Source organism: Taudactylus pleione, unplaced genomic scaffold (genome assembly GCF_031769625.1).
Source record: "Taudactylus pleione unplaced genomic scaffold, aTauple2 ptg000258l, whole genome shotgun sequence".
NCBI lineage: Eukaryota > Metazoa > Chordata > Amphibia > Anura > Myobatrachidae > Taudactylus > Taudactylus pleione.
Window position 1 is genome coordinate 1,358,754 of NW_028284660.1, and position 20,783 is coordinate 1,379,536.

The window sequence follows — 20,783 nt, forward strand, 5'->3', positions numbered from 1 at the left end:
CACTTTGAGGGTGTCACCACCCTTTAACAGACAGACGCACGCTTGTCGCTGCTGCTTTAAGGATGCAGGTGCGGCTACATCGCACACAAGTCACAAACACATTAAAAAAATAGTTTTTTATTTTTTGGAGCATTGTGAGAGTTACACCACCCTTTAACAGACAGACGCACGCTTGTCGCTGCTGCTTTAAGGATGCAGGTGCGGCTACAGCCCACACATTTCACAAAGACCAAAAAAAAAAGAACAATATTTTAATTGTTTGTGTAGCACACTTTGAGGGTGTCACCACCCTTTAACAGACAGACGCACGCTTGTCGCTGCTGCTTTGAGGATGCAAGTGTGGCTACATCGCACACAAGTCACAAACACATTAAAAAAATAGTTTTTTATTTTTTGGAACACTTTGAGAGTTACACCACCCTTTAACAGACAGACGCACGCTTGTCGCTGCTGCTTTAAGGATGCAGGTGCGGCTACAGCCCACACATTTCACAAAGACCGAAAAAAAAAGAACAATATTTTAATTGTTTGTGTAGAACACTTTGAGGGTGTCACCACCCTTTAACAGACAGATGCACGCTTGTCGCTGCTGCTTTAAGGATGCAGGTGCGGCTACAGCCCACACATTTCACAAAGACCAAAAAAAAAGAACAATATTTTAATTGTTTGTGTAGCACACTTTGAGGGTGTCACCACCCTTTAACAGACAGACGCACGCTTGTCGCTGCTGCTTTAAGGATGCAGGTGCGGCTACAGCCCACACAATTCACAAAGACAGAAAAAAGAACAATATTATAATTGTTTGTGTAGCACACTTTGAGGGTGTCACCACCCTTTAACAGACAGACGCACGCTTGTCGCTGCTGCTTTAAGGATGCAGGTGCGGCTACAGCCCACACAATTCACATAGACAGAAAAAAAAAGAACAATATTTTAATTGTTTCTGTAGCACACTTTGAGGGTGTCACCACCCTTTAACAGACAGACGCACGCTTGTCGCTGCTGCTTTGAGGATGCAAGTGTGGCTACATCGCACACAAGTCACAAACACATTAAAAAAATAGTTTTTTATTTTTTGGAACACTTTGAGACTTACACCACCCTTTAACAGACAGACGCACGCTTGTCGCTGCTGCTTTAAGGATGCAGGTGCGGCTACAGCCCACACATTTCACAAAGACCGAAAAAAAAAGAACAATATTTTAATTGTTTGTGTAGAACACTTTGAGGGTGTCACCACCCTTTAACAGACAGACGCACGCTTGTCGCTGCTGCTTTAAGGATGCAGGTGCGGCTACAGCCCACACAATTCACATAGACAGAAAAAAGAAGAAGAATATTTTTATTGTTTGTGTAGCACACTTTGAGGGTGTCACCACCCTTTAACAGACAGACGCACGCTTGTCGCTGCTGCTTTAAGGATGCAGGTGCGGCTACATCGCACACAAGTCACAAACACATTAAAAAAATAGTTTTTTATTTTTTGGAGCACTTTGAGAGTTACACCACCCTTTAACAGACAGACGCACGCTTGTCGCTGCTGCTTTAAGGATGCAGGTGCGGCTACAGCCCACACATTTCACAAAGACCGAAAAAAAAAGAACAATATTTTAATTGTTTGTGTAGAACACTTTGAGGGTGTCACCACCCTTTAACAGACAGACGCACGCTTGTCGCTGCTGCTTTAAGGATGCAGGTGCGGCTACAGCCCACACATTTCACAAAGACCAAAAAAAAAAGAACAATATTTTAATTGTTTGTGTAGCACACTTTGAGGGTGTCACCACCCTTTAACAGACAGACGCACGCTTGTCGCTGCTGCTTTAAGGATGCAGGTGCGGCTACAGCCCACACAATTCACAAAGACAGAAAAAAGAACAATATTTTAATTGTTTGTGTAGCACACTTTGAGGGTGTCACCACCCTTTAACAGACAGACGCACGCTTGTCGCTGCTGCTTTAAGGATGCAGGTGCGGCTACAGCCCACACAATTCACAAAGACAGAAAAAAGAACAATATTTTAATTGTTTGTGTAGCACACTTTGAGGGTGTCACCACCCTTTAACAGACAGACGCACGCTTGTCGCTGCTGCTTTAAGGATGCAGGTGCGGCTACAGCCCACACAATTCACAAAGACAGAAAAAAAAAGAACAATATTTTAATTGTTTGTGTAGCACACTTTGAGGGTGTCACCACCCTTTAACAGACAGACGCACGCTTGTCGCTTCTGCTTTGAGGATGCAGGTGGAATCTAGACGGGATTTGGAACCGAGGACACACTACCTCCATCAATTGTCTAAATCCCACTGCACTAATGTCGGATACCGGACGCACGTCTAACACCAACATAGCAGTCAAGGCCTCAGTTATACGTTTTGCTTCAGGATGACTGCTGTCGTACTTCATCCTCATCGCTAGGGACTGTTGGAGGGTCAATTGTTTAGTAAAAGTAGTGATGTTCCTACTTCCTCTCTGGGATGATGATCAACTCCCAGCAGCAGCAACAGCACTAGGAGGAAGAGGTTTTTGATCTTTCCCTATTTTATTTTTATCGGAGAAAGTTTGGTCCTCCATTTATGTTATATTGATATATATACGTGCGGCTAAAGCGCACACAAACACAGAAAATATTATTTTATTTTTGCTGGAGAGTAGTGCACTTTGTGGGTTACACCACCCTTTAAGAAATGAGCCAGCCGGCTCTTTACTTATGGGACACAGGCGCACGCTTGGCGCTGCTCCTTTGTTGATGCACGTGCAGCCACAGTGCACACAATTCACAAACACAGAAAATAATTTTTTTTTTGGTTTGGACTGGAGTGTACTTTCGGGGGTTACAGCACCCTTAACGGTCAAGCCAGCCGGCCCTTTACTTATGACACAGGCGCACGCTTGGCACTACTTTGTTGATGCACGTGCGGCTACTGCGCACACAATTCACAAACACAGAAAATAATTTTTTTTTGGTTTGGACTGGAGTGTACTTTCGGGGGTTAAGCACCCTTTAACGGTCAAGCCAGCCGGCCCTTTACTTATGACACAGGCGCACGCTTGGCACTACTTTGTTGATGCACGTGTGGCTACTGCGCACACAATTCACAAACACAGAAAATAATTTTTTTTTAGGTTTGGACTGGAGTGTACTTTCGGGGGTTACAGCACCCTTAACGGTCAAGCCAGCCGGCCCTTTACTTATGACACAGGCGCACGCTTGGCACTACTTTGTTGATGCACGTGCGGCTACTGCGCACACAATTCACAAACACAGAAAATAATTTTTTTTTTGGTTTGGACTGGAGTGTACTTTCGGGGGTTACAGCACCCTTAACGGTCAAGCCAGCCGGCCCTTTACTTATGACACAGGCGCACGCTTGGCACTACTTTGTTGATGCACGTGCGGCTACTGCGCACACAATTCACAAACACAGAAAATAATTTTTTTTTTGGTTTGGACTGGAGTGTACTTTCGGGGGTTACAGCACCCTTAACGGTCAAGCCAGCCGGCCCTTTACTTATGACACAGGCGCACGTTTGGCACTACTTTGTTGATGCACGTGCGGCTACTGCGCACACAATTCACAAACACAGAAAATAATTTTTTTTTTGGTTTGGACTGGAGTGTACTTTGGGGGTTACAGCACCCTTTAACGGTCAAGCCAGCCGGCCCTTTACTTATGACACAGGCGCACGCTTGGCACTACTTTGTTGATGCACGTGCGGCTACTGCGCACACAATTCACAAACACAGAAAATAATTTTTTTTTTGGTTTGGACTGGAGTGTACTTTCGGGGGTTACAGCACCCTTAACGGTCAAGCCAGCCGGCCCTTTACTTATGACACAGGCGCACGCTTGGCACTACTTTGTTGATGCACGTGCGGCTACTGCGCACACAATTCACAAACACAGAAAATAATTTTTTTTTTGGTTTGGACTGGAGTGTACTCTCGGGGGTTACAGCACCCTTAACGGTCAAGCCAGCCGGCCCTTTACTTATGACACAGGCGCACGCTTGGCACTACTTTGTTGATGCACGTGCGGCTACTGCGCACACAATTCACAAACACAGAAAATAATTTTTTTTTGGTTTGGACTGGAGTGTACTTTCGGGGGTTACAGCACCCTTTAACGGTCAAGCCAGCCGGCCCTTTACTTATGACACAGGCGCACGCTTGGCACTACTTTGTTGATGCACGTGCGGCTACTGCGCACACAATTCACAAACACAGAAAATATATTATTTTTTTAGCACTTGGGGGGAGCACCCCTGATGGACAGAGCACCCCCTGGACAACACTACAGCACTCCTTTAGGACTGGGACACTGCACAGGACTTTGGAGTGGACACAGCCCCTATGGAGAACTGACTGCACAACACAGTCCAGCCAGCCCCTATGGACTTTGAAGTAGTGGACACAGCCCCTATTAACAACAGCAGCACAGCACGACACAGCCAGCCCCTATGGACTTTGAAGTAGTGGACAACAGCAGCACTACACTACACTACACAGCCCTAACTCCCACCCTCCCTCTTCACTGTCCACAGCCGAGTGAGAAAATGGCGCCGACGCGGGTACCTTATATAGGATCCAAAACCCGCGAGACTCGGAAGGCGGGATGATGACGTTTTGCCTCGATTTCAGATCCGAGTCAGGCGGGAAAAGTCGAGCCTGACTCGGATCGGACTCGGATCGGGGGGGCTCGGGGGGGTTCGGATTTCAGAAATCCGAACCCGCTCACCCCTAATATATATATATATAATTATTGATATGGTGTTACATAACAGGAGAATGTATTTTACATCTTAGTAATTAACTGATTTATTCCAACAGGTTTCTTCTTAAAGCAGAGATGTACGGCTTCATCTGATACACAATGCCTGCCCTGTAGTGAAGGAATGTATGCAGCTAGCTGGAACTACGCTGAAAGATGCAGACGCTGCTATCCTTGTCGTAAGATCTCATTCCAACTTCTATACATTTTCTTTAATAATTAGTATTTGTTATATTTTTAAAAAGACTTAATTTTTCCTATGGAGGGTTTTCGCCGTCCATACGTTTTTAGTTTTTTTTGTTTCCAACATGGTGACCTGGGTCATGGATTTATGCTAATCACTTGTAAAACTAAAGGTGCATACACACGTAACGATTTTTTGAACGGCTTGTTGTTAACGACGTTGTTATCATTAAGTAGTTCAAAAAATCGTTCAGTTTCAGAGTTATAACGATGAACGGAAATCACCAATGCGCGCTACCGTTTGTAGTTTGTAGTTTTCATTCATCGTCCCTTCTGACTGTCCAAAATGACGATTTATATTAAGGAAAGGAGTTCTTCGTTAATCGTTGATAAAATCGCTCATTACACTCAAAAAAAATCGTCATATTTTTCAAGGGAAAATCTGAACAAAAATCGTTGATTACAAAAATCGTTACATGTGTACGTACCTTAACAGCTAAACTTACTAGGTGTCACTATTCAAAGCCAGTGGATTTAAAGGGGCAATAATTTTTTATACAAAATACGCCCGGTTTTATGTTTAATATTTATTCTGCCCCTTTCAACCCAATGTCAGAAACTGCTGAGGGTCATGCTTTGAAAAGCGCCGCTTAGTAAACGTATCCCCAAATCTATTTATGGATATGACCAGAGCCAGAAATTACTATGGAGAAAACCCAACAACCAGGGCTGGGCGGCAACAAAAACTCTCAAACAATAACAACATTGGAATCTATCATATAACACACCTGATACACACTGCTCACTATACACAGCTCACACTGTTATCACACACCTGATATCACACTGCTCACTATACACAGCTCACACTGATATCACACACCTGATATCACACTGCTCACTATACACAGCTCACACTGATATCACACACCTGATATCACACTGCTCACTATACACAGCTCACACTGATATCACACACCTGATATCACACTGCTCACTATACACAGCTCACACTGATATCACACACCTGATACACACTGCTCACTATACACAGCTCACACTGTTATCACACACCTGATATCACACTGCTCACTATACACAGCTCACACTGATATCACACACCTGATATCACACTGCTCACTATACACAGCTCACACTGATATCACACACCTGATACACACTGCCCACTATACACAGCTCACACTGTTATCACACACCTGATATCACACTGCTCACTATACACAGCTCACACTGATATCACACACCTGATATCACACTGCTCACTATACACAGCTCAAACTGATATCACACACCTGATACACACTGCCCACTATACACAGCTCACACTGATATCACACACCTGATACACACTGCCCACTATACACAGCTCACACTGATATCACACACCTGATACACACTGATCACTATACACAGCTCACACTGATATCACACACCTGATACACACTGATCACTATACACAGCTCACACTGATCTCACACACCTGATACACACTGCTCACTATATACACAGCTCACACTGATATCACACTGCTCACTATACACAGCTCACACTGATATCACACACCTGATACACACTGCCCACTATACACAGCTCACACTGATATCACACACCTGATACACACTGCCCACAATACACAGCTCACATTGATATCACACACCTGATACACACTGCCCACTATACACAGCTCACACTGATATCACACACCTAATACACACTGCCCACTATACACAGGTCACACTGATATCACACACCTAATACACACTGCTCACTATACACATACATGCCTACTCTCCCGATTTGGCCGGGAGCCTCACGAAAATTGGGTGCCGCTCCCGGCCCCCCGGAAAAGTAGGCAGGCCTCCCGACTTCTCCAGTCCCCCCGCAATGTAGTGCTAAACCACCACTGCGGAGGGGCTGATGACGTGATTTGCGCTGAATCGCGTCATCATAACCCCGCCCCCTGCCTCGCAATGCCGGAAATATCGGCATTGTGTAGCTGGGCGGAGTCTAAATGACGCGATCTTGTGGCTCCGCCCCAATCACTGGTAATGTGCCTGGCCATGCCCCTCTATACAGGCCCCGCCCCCCTGCTAAAGCGACCCTGGCTGCTTCCTCCAGGAGGAAGCAGCCAGGATGTAGGCAAGTATGACTATACACAGGACACACTGATATCACACACCTGATACACACTGCTCACTATACACAGGTCACACTGATATCACACACCTGATACACACTGCTCACTATACACAGCTCACACTGATATCATACACCTGATACACACTGATCACTAAACACAGGTCACACTGATATCAAACACATGACATACACAGGTCACACTATCACACATCTGTACACACTGATCATTATACACAGCTCACACTGATATCACACACCTGATACACACTGCTCACTATACACAGGTCGCACAGATATCACACACCTGATACACACTGATCACTATACACAGGTCACACCGAAATCACACACCTGATACACACTGGCTACTAGACACAGGACACACTGATAACACACACCTGATACACACTGATCATTATACACAGGTCACACTGATATCACACACCTGATACACACTGATCACTATACACAGGTCACACCGAAATCACACACCTGATACACACTGGCTACTAGACACAGGACACACTGATAACACACACCTGATGCACACTGATCTCTATACACAGGTCACACTGATATCACACACCTGATACACACTGATCACTATACACAGGTCACACTGATATCACACACCTGATACACACTTCACCCTATACACAGCTCACACTGATATCACACACCTGATACACACTGCTCACTATACACAGCTCACACTGATATCACACAACTGATACACACTGTTCACTATACACAGCTCACACTGATATCACACACCTGATACACACTTCACCCTATACACAGGTCACACTGATATCACACACCTGATACACACTGCTCACTATACACAGCTCACACTGATATCACACAACTGATACACACTGTTCACTATACACACTTCACACTGATATAAAACACATGATATACACAGGTCACACTGATATCACACACCTGATACACACTGCTCACTATACACAGCTCACACTGATATCACACACCTGATATACACTGTTCACTATACACAGCTCACACCGATATCACACTGCCCACTATACACAGCTCACACTGATATCACACACCTAATACACACTGCTCACTATACACAGGTCACACTGATATCACACTGCTCACTATACACAGGTCACACTGATATCACACTGCTCACTATACACAGCTCACACTGATATCACACTGCTCACTATACACAGCTCACACTGATATCACACACCTGATACACACTGCCCACTATACACAGCTCACATTGATATCACACACCTGATACACACTGCCCACTATACACAGCTCACATTGATATCACACACCTAATCCACACTGCTCACTATACACATACATGCCTACTCTCTCGATTTGGCCGGGAGCCTCACGAAAATTGGGTGCCCCTCCCCGGCCCCCCGGAAAAGTAGGCAGGCCTCCCGACTTCTCCAGTCCCCCCGCAATGTAGTGCTAAACCACCGCTGCGGAGGGGCTGATGACGTGATTTGCGCTGAATCGCGTCATCATAACCCGCCCCCTGCCTCGCAATGCCGGAAATATCGTCGGAGTCTAAATGATGCGATCTTGTGGCTCCGCCCCAATCACTGGTAATGTGCCTGGCCACGCCCCTCTATACAGGCCCCGACCCCCTGCTAAAGCGACCCTGGCTGCTTCCTCCAGGAGGAAGCAGCCAGGATGTAGGCAAGTATGACTATACACAGGTCACACTGATATCACACACCTGATACACACTGCTCACTATACACAGGTCACACTGATATCACACACCTGATACACACTGATCACTATACACAGGTCACACTGATATCAAACACATGACATACACAGGTCACACTATCACACATCTGTACACACTGATCATTATACACAGCTCACACTGATATCACACACCTGATACACACTGCTCACTATACACAGGTCGCACCAATATCACACACCTGATACACACTGATCACTATACACAGGTCACACCGAAATCAGACACCTGATACACACAGGCTACTAGACACAGGACACACTGATAACACACACCTGATGCACACTGATCATTATACACAGGTCACACTGATATCACACACCTGATACACACTGCTCACTATACACAGGTCACACCGATATCACACACCTGATACACACTGCTCACTATACACAGGTCACACTATCACACACCTGATACACACTTCACCCTATACACAGGTCACACTGATATCACACACCTGATACACACTGCTCACTATACACAGCTCACACTGATATCACACAACTGATACACACTGCTCACTATACACACTTCACACTGATATAAAACACATGATATACACAGGTCACACTAATATCACACACCTGATACACACTGCTCACTATACACAGGTCACACTGATATCACACACCTGATACACACTGCTCACTATACACAGCTCACACTGATATCACACACCTGATACACACTGATCACTATACACAGGTCACACTGATATCAAACACATGACATACACAGGTCACACTATCACACATCTGTACACACTGATCATTATACACAGCTCACACTGATATCACACACCTGATACACACTGCTCACTATACACAGGTCGCACCGATATCACACACCTGATACACACTGATCACTATACACTAGGGGTGTGCACCGGCCACTTTTCGTGTTTTGGTTTTGGATCTGGATCTTTCTTCGTGTTTTGGATCTGGATTGATTTTGCCAAAACCACCCTTCCGTGTTTTGGGTTCTGGGTTTTGTGTTTTGGATCTGTATTTTTTTTAAAAAAAAGCATAAAAACAGCTAAAATCACAGAATTTGTGGGTTTTTCTGCTCCTATGCTATTATTATCCTCAATAACCTTAATTTCCACTCATTTCCAGTCTATTCTGAACACCTCACACCTCACAATAGTGTTTTTATATCCAAAAGTTTGCACCGATTTAGCTGGATGACTATGGTAAGAGATACGAGTGGGCGGCACAAACACGTGGTCCATCTACGAGTGACACTGCAGTGGCATACAGGATGGCAGTTTGAAAAACTAGGCCCCAAACAGTACATAATTCAAAGAAAAAAAAGAGGTGCAAGATGGAATTGTCCTTGGGCCCTCCCACCAACCCTTATGTTGTATAAACAGGACATGCACACTTTAACAAACCAATCATTTCAGCGCCAGGGTCTGCCACACGACTGTGGCTGAAATGATTGGTTCGTTTGGGCCCCCACAAAACAAGCTGGCAATTAATCTGTCCCTGCACAAACTGGCTCTACGGAGGCAAGATGTCGTCCTCATCCTCCTCATCCACCGATTCCTCACCCTCTTCAGTGTTGTGTACATCCTCATCCTCACAGAGTATTAATTCGTCCCTGCTGGAATCCACAACCACAGGTCCCTCTGTACGTTCTGGAGGCTGGTCTTCCTGGAAGAGTTGATAATTCATTTTATGAACATCATCTTCTCCACATTTTGTGGAAGCAACCTCCTACGCCTTTCGCTGACAAGGTTCCCGGCTGCACTAAACACTCTTTCGGAGTACACACTGGAGTGGGGGCAACTCAGATAAAATAGAGCCAGTTTGTACAGGGACCTCCAAATTGCTTCTTTTTCCTGCCAGTACAGGTACGGACTGTCTGACATGCCTACTTGGATGCTGTCACCGATGTAATCCTTTAACAGACAGACGCACGCTTGTCGCTGCTGCTTTAAGGATGCAGGTGCGGCTACAGCCCACACATTTCACAAAGACAGAAAAAAAAGGAAGAATTTTTTTATTGTTTGTGGAGCGCACTTTGAGGGTTACACCACCCTTTAACAGACAGACGCACGCTTGTCGCTGCTGCTTTGAGGACAGTATCATATGCAGTGACAGTAGACTTGTCAGAAATTGTTGGCACGTCCTTCAGTCCGGACCAGATGTCCAAACCGGCCCTTGACTTATGACACAGGCGCACGCTTGGCACTACTTTGTTGATGCATGTGCGGCTACTGCGCACACAATTCACAAACACAGAAAATATTTTTTTATTTGGTTTGGACTGGAGTGTACTTTGGGGGTTACAGCACCCTTTAATGGTCAAGCCAGCCGGCCCTTTACTTATGACACAGGCGCACGCTTGGCACTACTTTGTTGATTCACGTGCGGCTACTGCGCACACAGTTCACAAACACAGAAAATATTTTGTTATTTGGTTTGGAGTGTACTTTGCGGGTTACAGCACCCTTTAACGGTCAAGCCAGCCGGCCCTTTACTTATGACACAGGCGCACGCTTGGCACTACTTTGTTGATGCACGTGCGGCTACTGCGCACACAATTCACAAACACAGAAAATATTTTTTTATTTGGTTTGGACTGGAGTGTACTTTGGGGGTTACAGCACCCTTTAACGGTCAAGCCAGCCGGCCCTTTACTTATGACACAGGTGCACGCTTGGCACTACTTTGTTGATGCACGTGCGGCTACTGCGCACACAATTCACAAACACAGAAAATATTTTTTTATTTGGTTTGGACTGGAGTGTACTTTGGGGGTTACAGCACCCTTTAACGGTCAAGCCAGCCGGCCCTTTACTTATGACACAGGCGCACGCTTGGCACTACTTTGTTGATTCACGTGCGGCTACTGCGCACACAATTCACAAACACAGAAAATATTTTGTTATTTGGTTTGGAGTGTACTTTGCGGGTTACAGCACCCTTTAACGGTCAAGCCAGCCGGCCCTTTACTTATGACACAGGCGCACGTTTGGCACTACTTTGTTGATGCACGTGCGGCTACTGCGCACACAATTCACAAACACAGAAAATATTTTTTTATTTGGTTTGGACTGGAGTGTACTTTGGGGGTTACAGCACCCTTTAACGGTCAAGCCAGCCGGCCCTTTACTTATGACACAGGTGCACGCTTGGCACTACTTTGTTGATGCACGTGCGGCTACTGCGCACACAATTCACAAACACAGAAAATATTTTTTTATTTGGTTTGGACTGGAGTGTACTTTGGGGGTTACAGCACCCTTTAACGGTCAAGCCAGCCGGCCCTTTACTTATGACACAGGCGCACGCTTGGCACTACTTTGTTGATGCACGTGCGGCTACTGCGCACAAAATTCACAAACACAGAAAATATTTTTTTATTTGGTTTGGACTGGAGTGTACTTTGGGGGTTACAGCACCCTTTAACGGTCAAGCCAGCCGGCCCTTTACTTATGACACAGGCGCACGCTTGGCACTACTTTGTTGATGCACGTGCGGCTACTGCGCACACAATTCACAAACACAGAAAATATTTTTTATTTGGTTTGGACTGGAGTGTACTTTGGGGGTTACAGCACCCTTTAACGGTCAAGCCAGCCGGCCCTTTACTTATGACACAGGCGCACGCTTGGCACTACTTTGTTGATGCACGTGCGGCTACTGCGCACACAATTCACAAACACAGAAAATATTTTGTTATTTGGTTTGGAGTGTACTTTGGGGGTTACAGCACCCTTTAACGGTCAAGCCAGCCGGCCCTTTACTTATGACACAGGCACACGCTTGGCACTACTTTGTTGATGCACGTGCGGGTACTGCGCACACAATTCACAAACACAGAATTTTTTTTTTTTTTTTAGCACTTAGGGGGAGCACCCCTGACGGACAGAGCACCCCCTGGACAACACTACAGCACCCCTTTAGGACTGGGACACTGCACAGGACTTTGGAGTGGACACAGCCCCTATGGACAACTGACTGCACAACACAGTCCAGCCAGCCCCTATGGACTTTGAAGTAGTGGACACAGCCCCTATTAACAACAGCAGCACAGCACAACACAGCCAGCCCCTATGGACTTTGAAGTAGTGGACACAGCCCCTATGGACAACAGCAGCACAGCGCAGCACAGCACAGCACAGCACAGCACAACACTACTCTGCACTACACTACACTACACAGCCCAGCCAGCCCTAACTCCCACCCTCCCTCTTCACTGTCCACAGCCGAGTGAGAAAATGGCGCCGACGCGGGTACCTTATATGGGATCCAAAACCCGCGAGACTCGGAAGGCGGGATGATGACGTTTTGCCTCGATTTCAGAATCCGAGTCAGGCGGGAAAAGTCGAGCCTGACTCGGATCTGCCTCGGATCAGGGGGGCTCGGGGGGGTTCGGATTTCAGAAATCCGAACCCGCTCACCCCTAGTATACACAGGTGACACCGAAATCACACACCTGATACACACTGGCTACTAGACACAGCACACACTGATAACACACACCTGATACACACTGATCATTATACACAGGTCACACTGATATCACACACCTGATACACACTGATCACTATACACAGATCACACCGAAATCACACACCTGATACACACTGGCTACTAGACACAGGACACACTGATAACACACACCTGATGCACACTGATCTCTATACACAGGTCACACTGATATCACACACCTGATACACACTTCACCCTATACACAGGTCACACTGATATCACACACCTGATACACACTGATCACTATACACAGCTCACACTGATATCACACACCTGAGACACACTGCCCACTATACACAGGTCACACTGATATCACACAACTGATACACACTGCTCACTATACACAGCTCACACTGATATCACACACCTGATACACACTGATCACTATACACAGGTCACACTGATATCACACACCTGATACACACTGCTCACTATACACAGCTCACACTGATATCACACACCTGATACACACTGATCACTATACACAGGTCACACTGATATCAAACACATGACATACACAGGTCACACTATCACACATCTGTACACACTGATCATTATACACAGCTCACACTGATATCACACACCTGATACACACTGCTCACTATACACAGGTCGCACCGATATCACACACCTGATACACACTGATCACTATACAAGGTCACACCGAAATCACACACCTGATACACACTGGCTACTAGACACAGGACACACTGATAACACACAACTGATGCACACTGATCTCTATACACAGGTCACACTGATATCACACACCTGATACACACTTCACCCTATACACAGGTCACACTGATATCACACACCTGATACACACTTCACCCTATACACAGGTCACACTGATATCACACACCTGATATACACAAGTCACTATACACAGGACACACTGGTATCACACACCTGATATACACTGGTCACTATACACAGGTGACACTAATATTACATACTGGATACACACTTCGGACTATAGACAAGTCACACTGATACCACACACTTAATATACACTGATCACTATACACAACTCACACTTATATCACACACCTTATATCATACCTGCCGACTTTCTGGCTGCTCCTTCCCGGGTGTTTTCCATAGGGTGTTTTCCTCCGCACTGAAAATCGGGCGACCGGGGCTTAGTACATATTTAAATGCGGTAAAAACCTCCTGCTATAACATTAACTACCCCCACCCCAAATCGGTCAGCCCAAGCCTGGAATTCTTTGGAAAATGGGGACGGTAAAATGTAATGTTAGTAAATGAGCACTGTTTCCGTGATGCCTAAGCAGCTCAATCCCTCTATGTTCTACTCTTCTATTTCAGCCCCAGGGTTGGTAACGAAGGAACAATGTTCTGCCACTAACGCAACGGTCTGCGGCTGCAATGATGGGTATGACTGTACAAGTTACAATGGATTGGGCGCCTGCACAGAATGTGGGCTTAGTGCCACAGCGGCGACTGAAATTCTACCAACGCAGATACCGTACAGCTTTTCCATGAATGGTTTGTTCTCTATATAAAGTTACTATTGTCATTCTGCATTTGTTTTATAAAAATACAGAAGTTTCTCTGTTTTCTTTTTCTTTTTAAATCAGTGCTCATAGTGGATGGGATGTAGCAAACATATCGCCCCCTATTACATACCAGCGTTTATTGACGTCGGTATGCATAAATACTTACCTCCCGGCACAGCTCTTCTCATGTACTGTAAAGCTGTCTTGGCAAAGCACTGACTCCCAGGTTTAGGACCCAGGTGTCCTATAGTGCATGTGTGGCCCTCAGCCACTGGACCCGTTGCGGTAAGATGCTCATAGTCTTCTACAGGCAATGCCATCTATAGATGGCGCTTCCTACCAGACTCATATCTTGCTGCATATCGGCACATCGCATCCCCATACAATTCTTTGCGGACTGCTGTGTCGCGGTCTGCAGCGGATATCTATGACATCTGCTGCAGGCCATACATATGGGGAACCATATCTATTGAGGTAAACCTCCGAAAAAGGCGTTTTTTGGAGGTTTGACCGCATTATTTTACTTGATATAAAAGTACACTACTTACTATCAGTATTCTCTTACTCCACAGAAGTACAGTACATGCCCCTATTTTTTTCTCTTCCCCACAAAAGTACAGTACAAAAGTACTCCTAGGGCGGGATGTATTATATATCGCATATACTATACCTTCCACTACCTATTACCGGCATTTATTAACCCTAGTATGCATGAATACTTACCTCCTGGGACAGCCCCTCCGATGATGTAGAGCTATCCCAGGGAAGTTATGACTACTGGGTGCAAGCCACAGGGGAAGGGGGGGGGGGAGAGGGATCCTTTGGATCCCTCTCTTGGGACTCTTTACATTAATGAGCCCATAGTCTTGTATAGGCGACGCCATCTATAGAGTGTTGGCAGTTGGGCACAAGCTCCGGAAAGTTAAGCTTTACAGAGCTGGTTGCATAGCAGCACATCGCATTACTATAGAATTCTATAGTGTGGGGATTCCAGCACTCAGAATGCCACCGCCGGCATCACAATACATGTCAGAATCCAGGCGTCGGCATCCCGAAGGTAAGCAGAGGGGTTAAGGGGAGGGTTAGGGGTTGGGCACTAAGGGGGAGAGGGTTAGGTTTAGGAACTGGTAGGGAGGTTGGGTTCAGGTACCGGGGAGGGAGGGTTAGGGATAGGCTAGGGAGAGGGGAAGGGTTAGGATACCGACTGAAAGGTTTTGGTATCCTGAACCTGTTAAGATGCTGGCGCCGGGATTCTGACCAAGGGATTCCGAGCACTAGCATCTCGTCCCCAACCCATCTGCAGCAGATATCTCTGATATCTGCTGCAGACCATTTTAATACAGTATATATAGGGAACCTAATTTTCTCTCCTCCATAGACATACAGTCAGTGCCCCTAATCTTCTCTCCTCTACAGAAGTACAGTACTATCACCTAATCTTCTCTCCTCCACAGAAGTACAGTACTATCACCTAATCTTCTCTCCTCCACAGAAGTACAGTATTATCACCTAATCTTCTCTCCTCCACAGAAGTACAGTACTATCTCCTAATCTTCTCTCCTCCACAGAGTGTACAGTACTATCTCCTAATCTTCTCTCCTCCACAGAAGTACAGTACTATCTCCTAATCTTCTCTCCTCCACAGAGTGTACAGTACTATCTCCTAATCTTCTCTCCTTCACAGAAGTACAGTACTATCTCCTAATCTTCTCTCCTTCACAGAAGTACAGTACTATCTCCTAATCTTCTCTCCTCCACAGAAGTACAGTACTATCTCCTAATCTTCTCTCCTCCACAGAAGTACAGTACTATCTCCTAATCTTCTCTCCTCCACAGAAGTACAGTACTATCTCCTAATCTTCTCTCCTCCACAGAAGTACAGTACTATCTCCTAATCTTCTCTCCTCCACAGAAGTACAGTACTATCTCCTAATCTTCTCTCCTCCACAGAGTGTACAGTACTATCTCCTAATCTTCTCTCCTCCACAGAAGTACAGTACTATCTCCTAATCTTCTCTCCTTCACAGAAGTACAGTACTATCTCCTAATCTTCTCTCCTCCACAGAGTGTACAGTATAGCGGCCACTCCTGATTGGCCAACGGTCCGCGAGCTGTAATGCTCGCTGATGGTGCCATGCTTCAAATACTGGCGGCTGCGCTGCGCCATTTCTCCCAGGCTGCCGAAGCCCGATTTCACTGCCCTCTTGTCACTGGGCCCCTGCTCTCTCCGGGCCCGGGACTCCAGGCCCGGCAGACCCCCCCTGATGGCAGCCCTGCTGGGGGGACTACTACTGGGAACACTGTATATGGGGCACTGGATAGTATCACTACTGGGGTCCTGCATAAGGGGGACCACTACTGGGGGCACTGTATAAGGGGCCCTACTGGGGGCACTGCATAGGGGGGACAACTACATGGGGCACTACATAAGAGGGATCACTACTGGGGGCCTGCATAAAGAGGACCACTACTGGGGGACTGATGTGAATGGCCAACTATTCTCTGTAAAGCGCTGCGGAATATGCGTGCGCTATATAAATAACTGGTAATAATAATAATAATAATAATAAACAACTACTGGGGGCCTGCATAAAGGGGACCACTACTGGGGGCACTTTATAAGGGGCACTGGATAGGGGGGGACCACTACTGGGGGCACTGTTTAAGGGGCCCTACTGAGGACACTGCATAGGGGGTACCACTACATGGGGCACTGCATAAGGGGGTTCACTACTGGGGCATGCATAAGGGGGACCACTACTCCCCTTTATCTCTCATTCTCCCTGTGTCTGTCTCCCCTTTATCTCTCATTCTCCCTGAGTCTGTCTCCCCTTTATCTCTCATTCTCCCTGTGTCTGTCTCTCCTTTATCTCTCATTCTCCCTGTGTCTGTCTCCCCTTCATCTCTCATTCTCCCTGTGTCTGTCTCCCCTTCATCTCTCATTCTGTATGTGTCTGTCTCCCCTTTATCTCTCATTCTGTATGTGTCTGTCTCCCCTTTATCTCTCATTCTGTATGTGTCTGTCTCCCCTTTATCTCTCATTCTCCCTGTGTCTGTCTCCCCTTTATCTCTCATTCTCCCTGTGTCTGTCTCCCCTTTATCTCTCATTCTCCCTGAGTCTGTCTCCCCTTTATCTCTCATTCTCCCTGTGTCTGTCTCCCCTTTATCTCTCATTCTCCCTGTGTCTCTCCCCTTTATCTCTCATTCTCCCTGTGTCTGTCTCCCCTGTATCTCTCATGCTCCCTGTCTGTCTCCCCTTTATCTCTCATTCTCCCTGTGTCTGTCTCCCCTTTATCTCTCATTCTCCCTGTGTCTGTCTCCCCTTTATCTCTCATTCTCCCTGTGTCTCTCATTCATCTCTCATTCTCCCTGTGTCTGTCTCCCCTGTATCTCTCATGCTCCCTGTCTGTCTCCCCTTTATCTCTCATTCTCCCTGTGTCTGTCTCCCCTTTATCTCTCATTCTCCCTGTGTCTGTCTCCCCTTTATCTCTCATTCTCCCTGTGTCTGTCTCCCCTTTATCTCTCATTCTCCCTGTGTCTGTCTCCCCTTTATCTCTCATTCTCCCTGTGTCTGTCTCCCCTGTATCTCTCATGCTCCCTGTCTGTCTCCCCTTTATCTCTCATTCTCCCTGTGTCTGTCTCCCCTTTATCTCTCATTCTCCCTGTGTCTGTCTCCCCTTTATCTCTCATTCTCCCTGTGTCTGTCTCCCCTTTATCTCTCATTCTCCCTGTGTCTGTCTCCCCTTTATCTCTCATTCTCCCTCTCTCACATACAGTATGTATATTATTGAATGAATTTGCCTGATTTGACCATCTTTGCTTTTGAATTGATCTGTTTTTACCTGTCTCATCTGCACAGATTATTCCCTCTGGATCATCCCTCCTATGTTTTTATTGGTTGCGATTATTTTGGCCGTGGGTTGTTACTACAGAGCTGACATAATGAGGAAGATCGGTAGGTATATTATTATCCTATTTGTAAATCTCTATTCCCCCATAATTGTGGCGGTCTATGTAAGTGGGCGTCATCGTGGTTTTTTTTTTTTTTTAAATGCAGGCTAATAATTTTGTTAAATAACATCGGCTATCGCTGCTATCGGCATAAATAACAGATGTCACGCCAGGGCAGCCCTGCCGATGGGAGGCTTTTTGGAGATTACTTTGCCTCCTTATAACCTCCTTCACTGCTGGCTTATCGGCGTGGGGAAGGAGATGGTTGGATTGCACATACGCGGTCATCGGTTTCAGGCAGCCAGGGGTGGATCCCAATCTGGCGACACTGTAGCCTATAAGTTGAAGATAGTGTTAGCTATTGGGGTCCAGCTCCTAAGAGCTTTTTAAGGCCTAATAATTTGGCCCAGACCACAATCCTCTTTGATAATTGATAATATGGGTACAGTGGTCTGTAGCATTAGTTTGCCTAACCCATGCGACATCTCTGATATTTGAGTCCTATTGGAAAAAGAGCGCTATATAAATAAAATGTATTATTTTTTTATTATTATTATTATTATTATTATTATTATTATTATTATTATTATTATATTTCCTGCACCAGGATTTTGTTAAATAACCCAATACTTTAGTCATGTGGAAACTGCTATTTGCACATGAATTTTATCTTAATGATCTCAATTAATACTACAGACAACACCGTCTTCATCACTTTTACCTGGAAAGGATTAGTGATTGGGGAAGAGCAATGTGAAAAATAAAATAAATAAACAGAATAACCATAAAACCATTTCCTTGTGTGCGTTTTCTCCGGATAAAGCTGGGTACACACCTATACAATCATCGGGCCGCTCATCCAATATCCGGAGAACGGCCATTGGATTGTATAGCTGTGTACGCTGTTCCGATGCAGGAGCGTTAGCCGATAAACTGCTTTTAACGCTCCAACGGTCGGGAGCGGGAGGTCGCATTTTATGTACTGTTTAATATTTATCGGTTCGACTTCCCGATCCCATAGAAGCCCGTACACACTGTGCTATGTCTGCACAGTATGTACGTTGCTGACAGGGTCACACTGGGGACAGACTGCACGGCTGATCAGTTTTACCTGATCAGCCTGCAATCGAAAAAGTGTGTACCCAGCTTTAGAAGCATTTCGCATAGTTGGGGGAGGAATGCAGGTGAGACAACAGGCATATACTGTAACAAAAGATGTAAACTAATCATAGGAAGCCGTGATTTGCTGAGGTCAAACGTGCTTTGACTCCCGTGTTTTGGTTTTGGATCTAGATTCATCTTCGTGTCTTGGTTTTGCAAAACAACCCTCAAGTGTTTCAGTTCTGGATCTGGTTTAAAAATAAAAAATAAAAAAATCTAAGTTTTTTTAAAACAGCTAAAATCATGTAATTCACAAAATTTGGGTGGATTTGGATTTCTTGAGAACCGAAGCGCACATCTCTACATGAAAAGATAGCTGTTTTATGTGCTTATAGCCGATAACTGGTTACTGTATACGGCAGTGATTTTCAAACTTTTTCAACTCGAGGCACACACGGCAAGATTTTAAAATTGCCAAGGCACACCATCCGGCGATGCGGCGTGCGCGACCTATGCAAAAACATACACATTGGCTCTCACATAAAAAAACACACGCATTGGCCTTCACAGGAATAAAACACACATACAATGGCCCCAAAGATATAACACACACATACATTGGCCCCCACATAAAAAAACATAACATAGGCCCCCACAGAAAAAAATTAACATAGACCCCCACAAAAAAAATAACATGGGCCCCCACAGAAAAAAAAATAATAGACCCCCCACAGAAAAAAAATAACATAGGCAACCACAGAAAAAAAAAATAACAAGGACCCCCACAGAAACAAACAAAAAAACAACAACACATTGCT

At 45.6% G+C, this 20,783-nt stretch overlaps 1 protein-coding gene across 1 annotated transcript in view; it reads left to right on the forward strand.

Moving 5' to 3' along the window:
- Positions 1-20,783, forward strand: part of LTBR (lymphotoxin beta receptor) — an 89,842-nt gene that overhangs the window by 61,863 nt on the left and 7,196 nt on the right. The window contains exons 3-5 of the mRNA XM_088480932.1: positions 4,834-4,953; positions 14,723-14,902; positions 18,773-18,868. Of these exons, the coding sequence (XP_088337058.1) occupies positions 4,834-4,953; positions 14,723-14,902; positions 18,773-18,868 (396 nt within the window). The remainder of the gene's footprint in view (positions 1-4,833; positions 4,954-14,722; positions 14,903-18,772; positions 18,869-20,783) is intronic.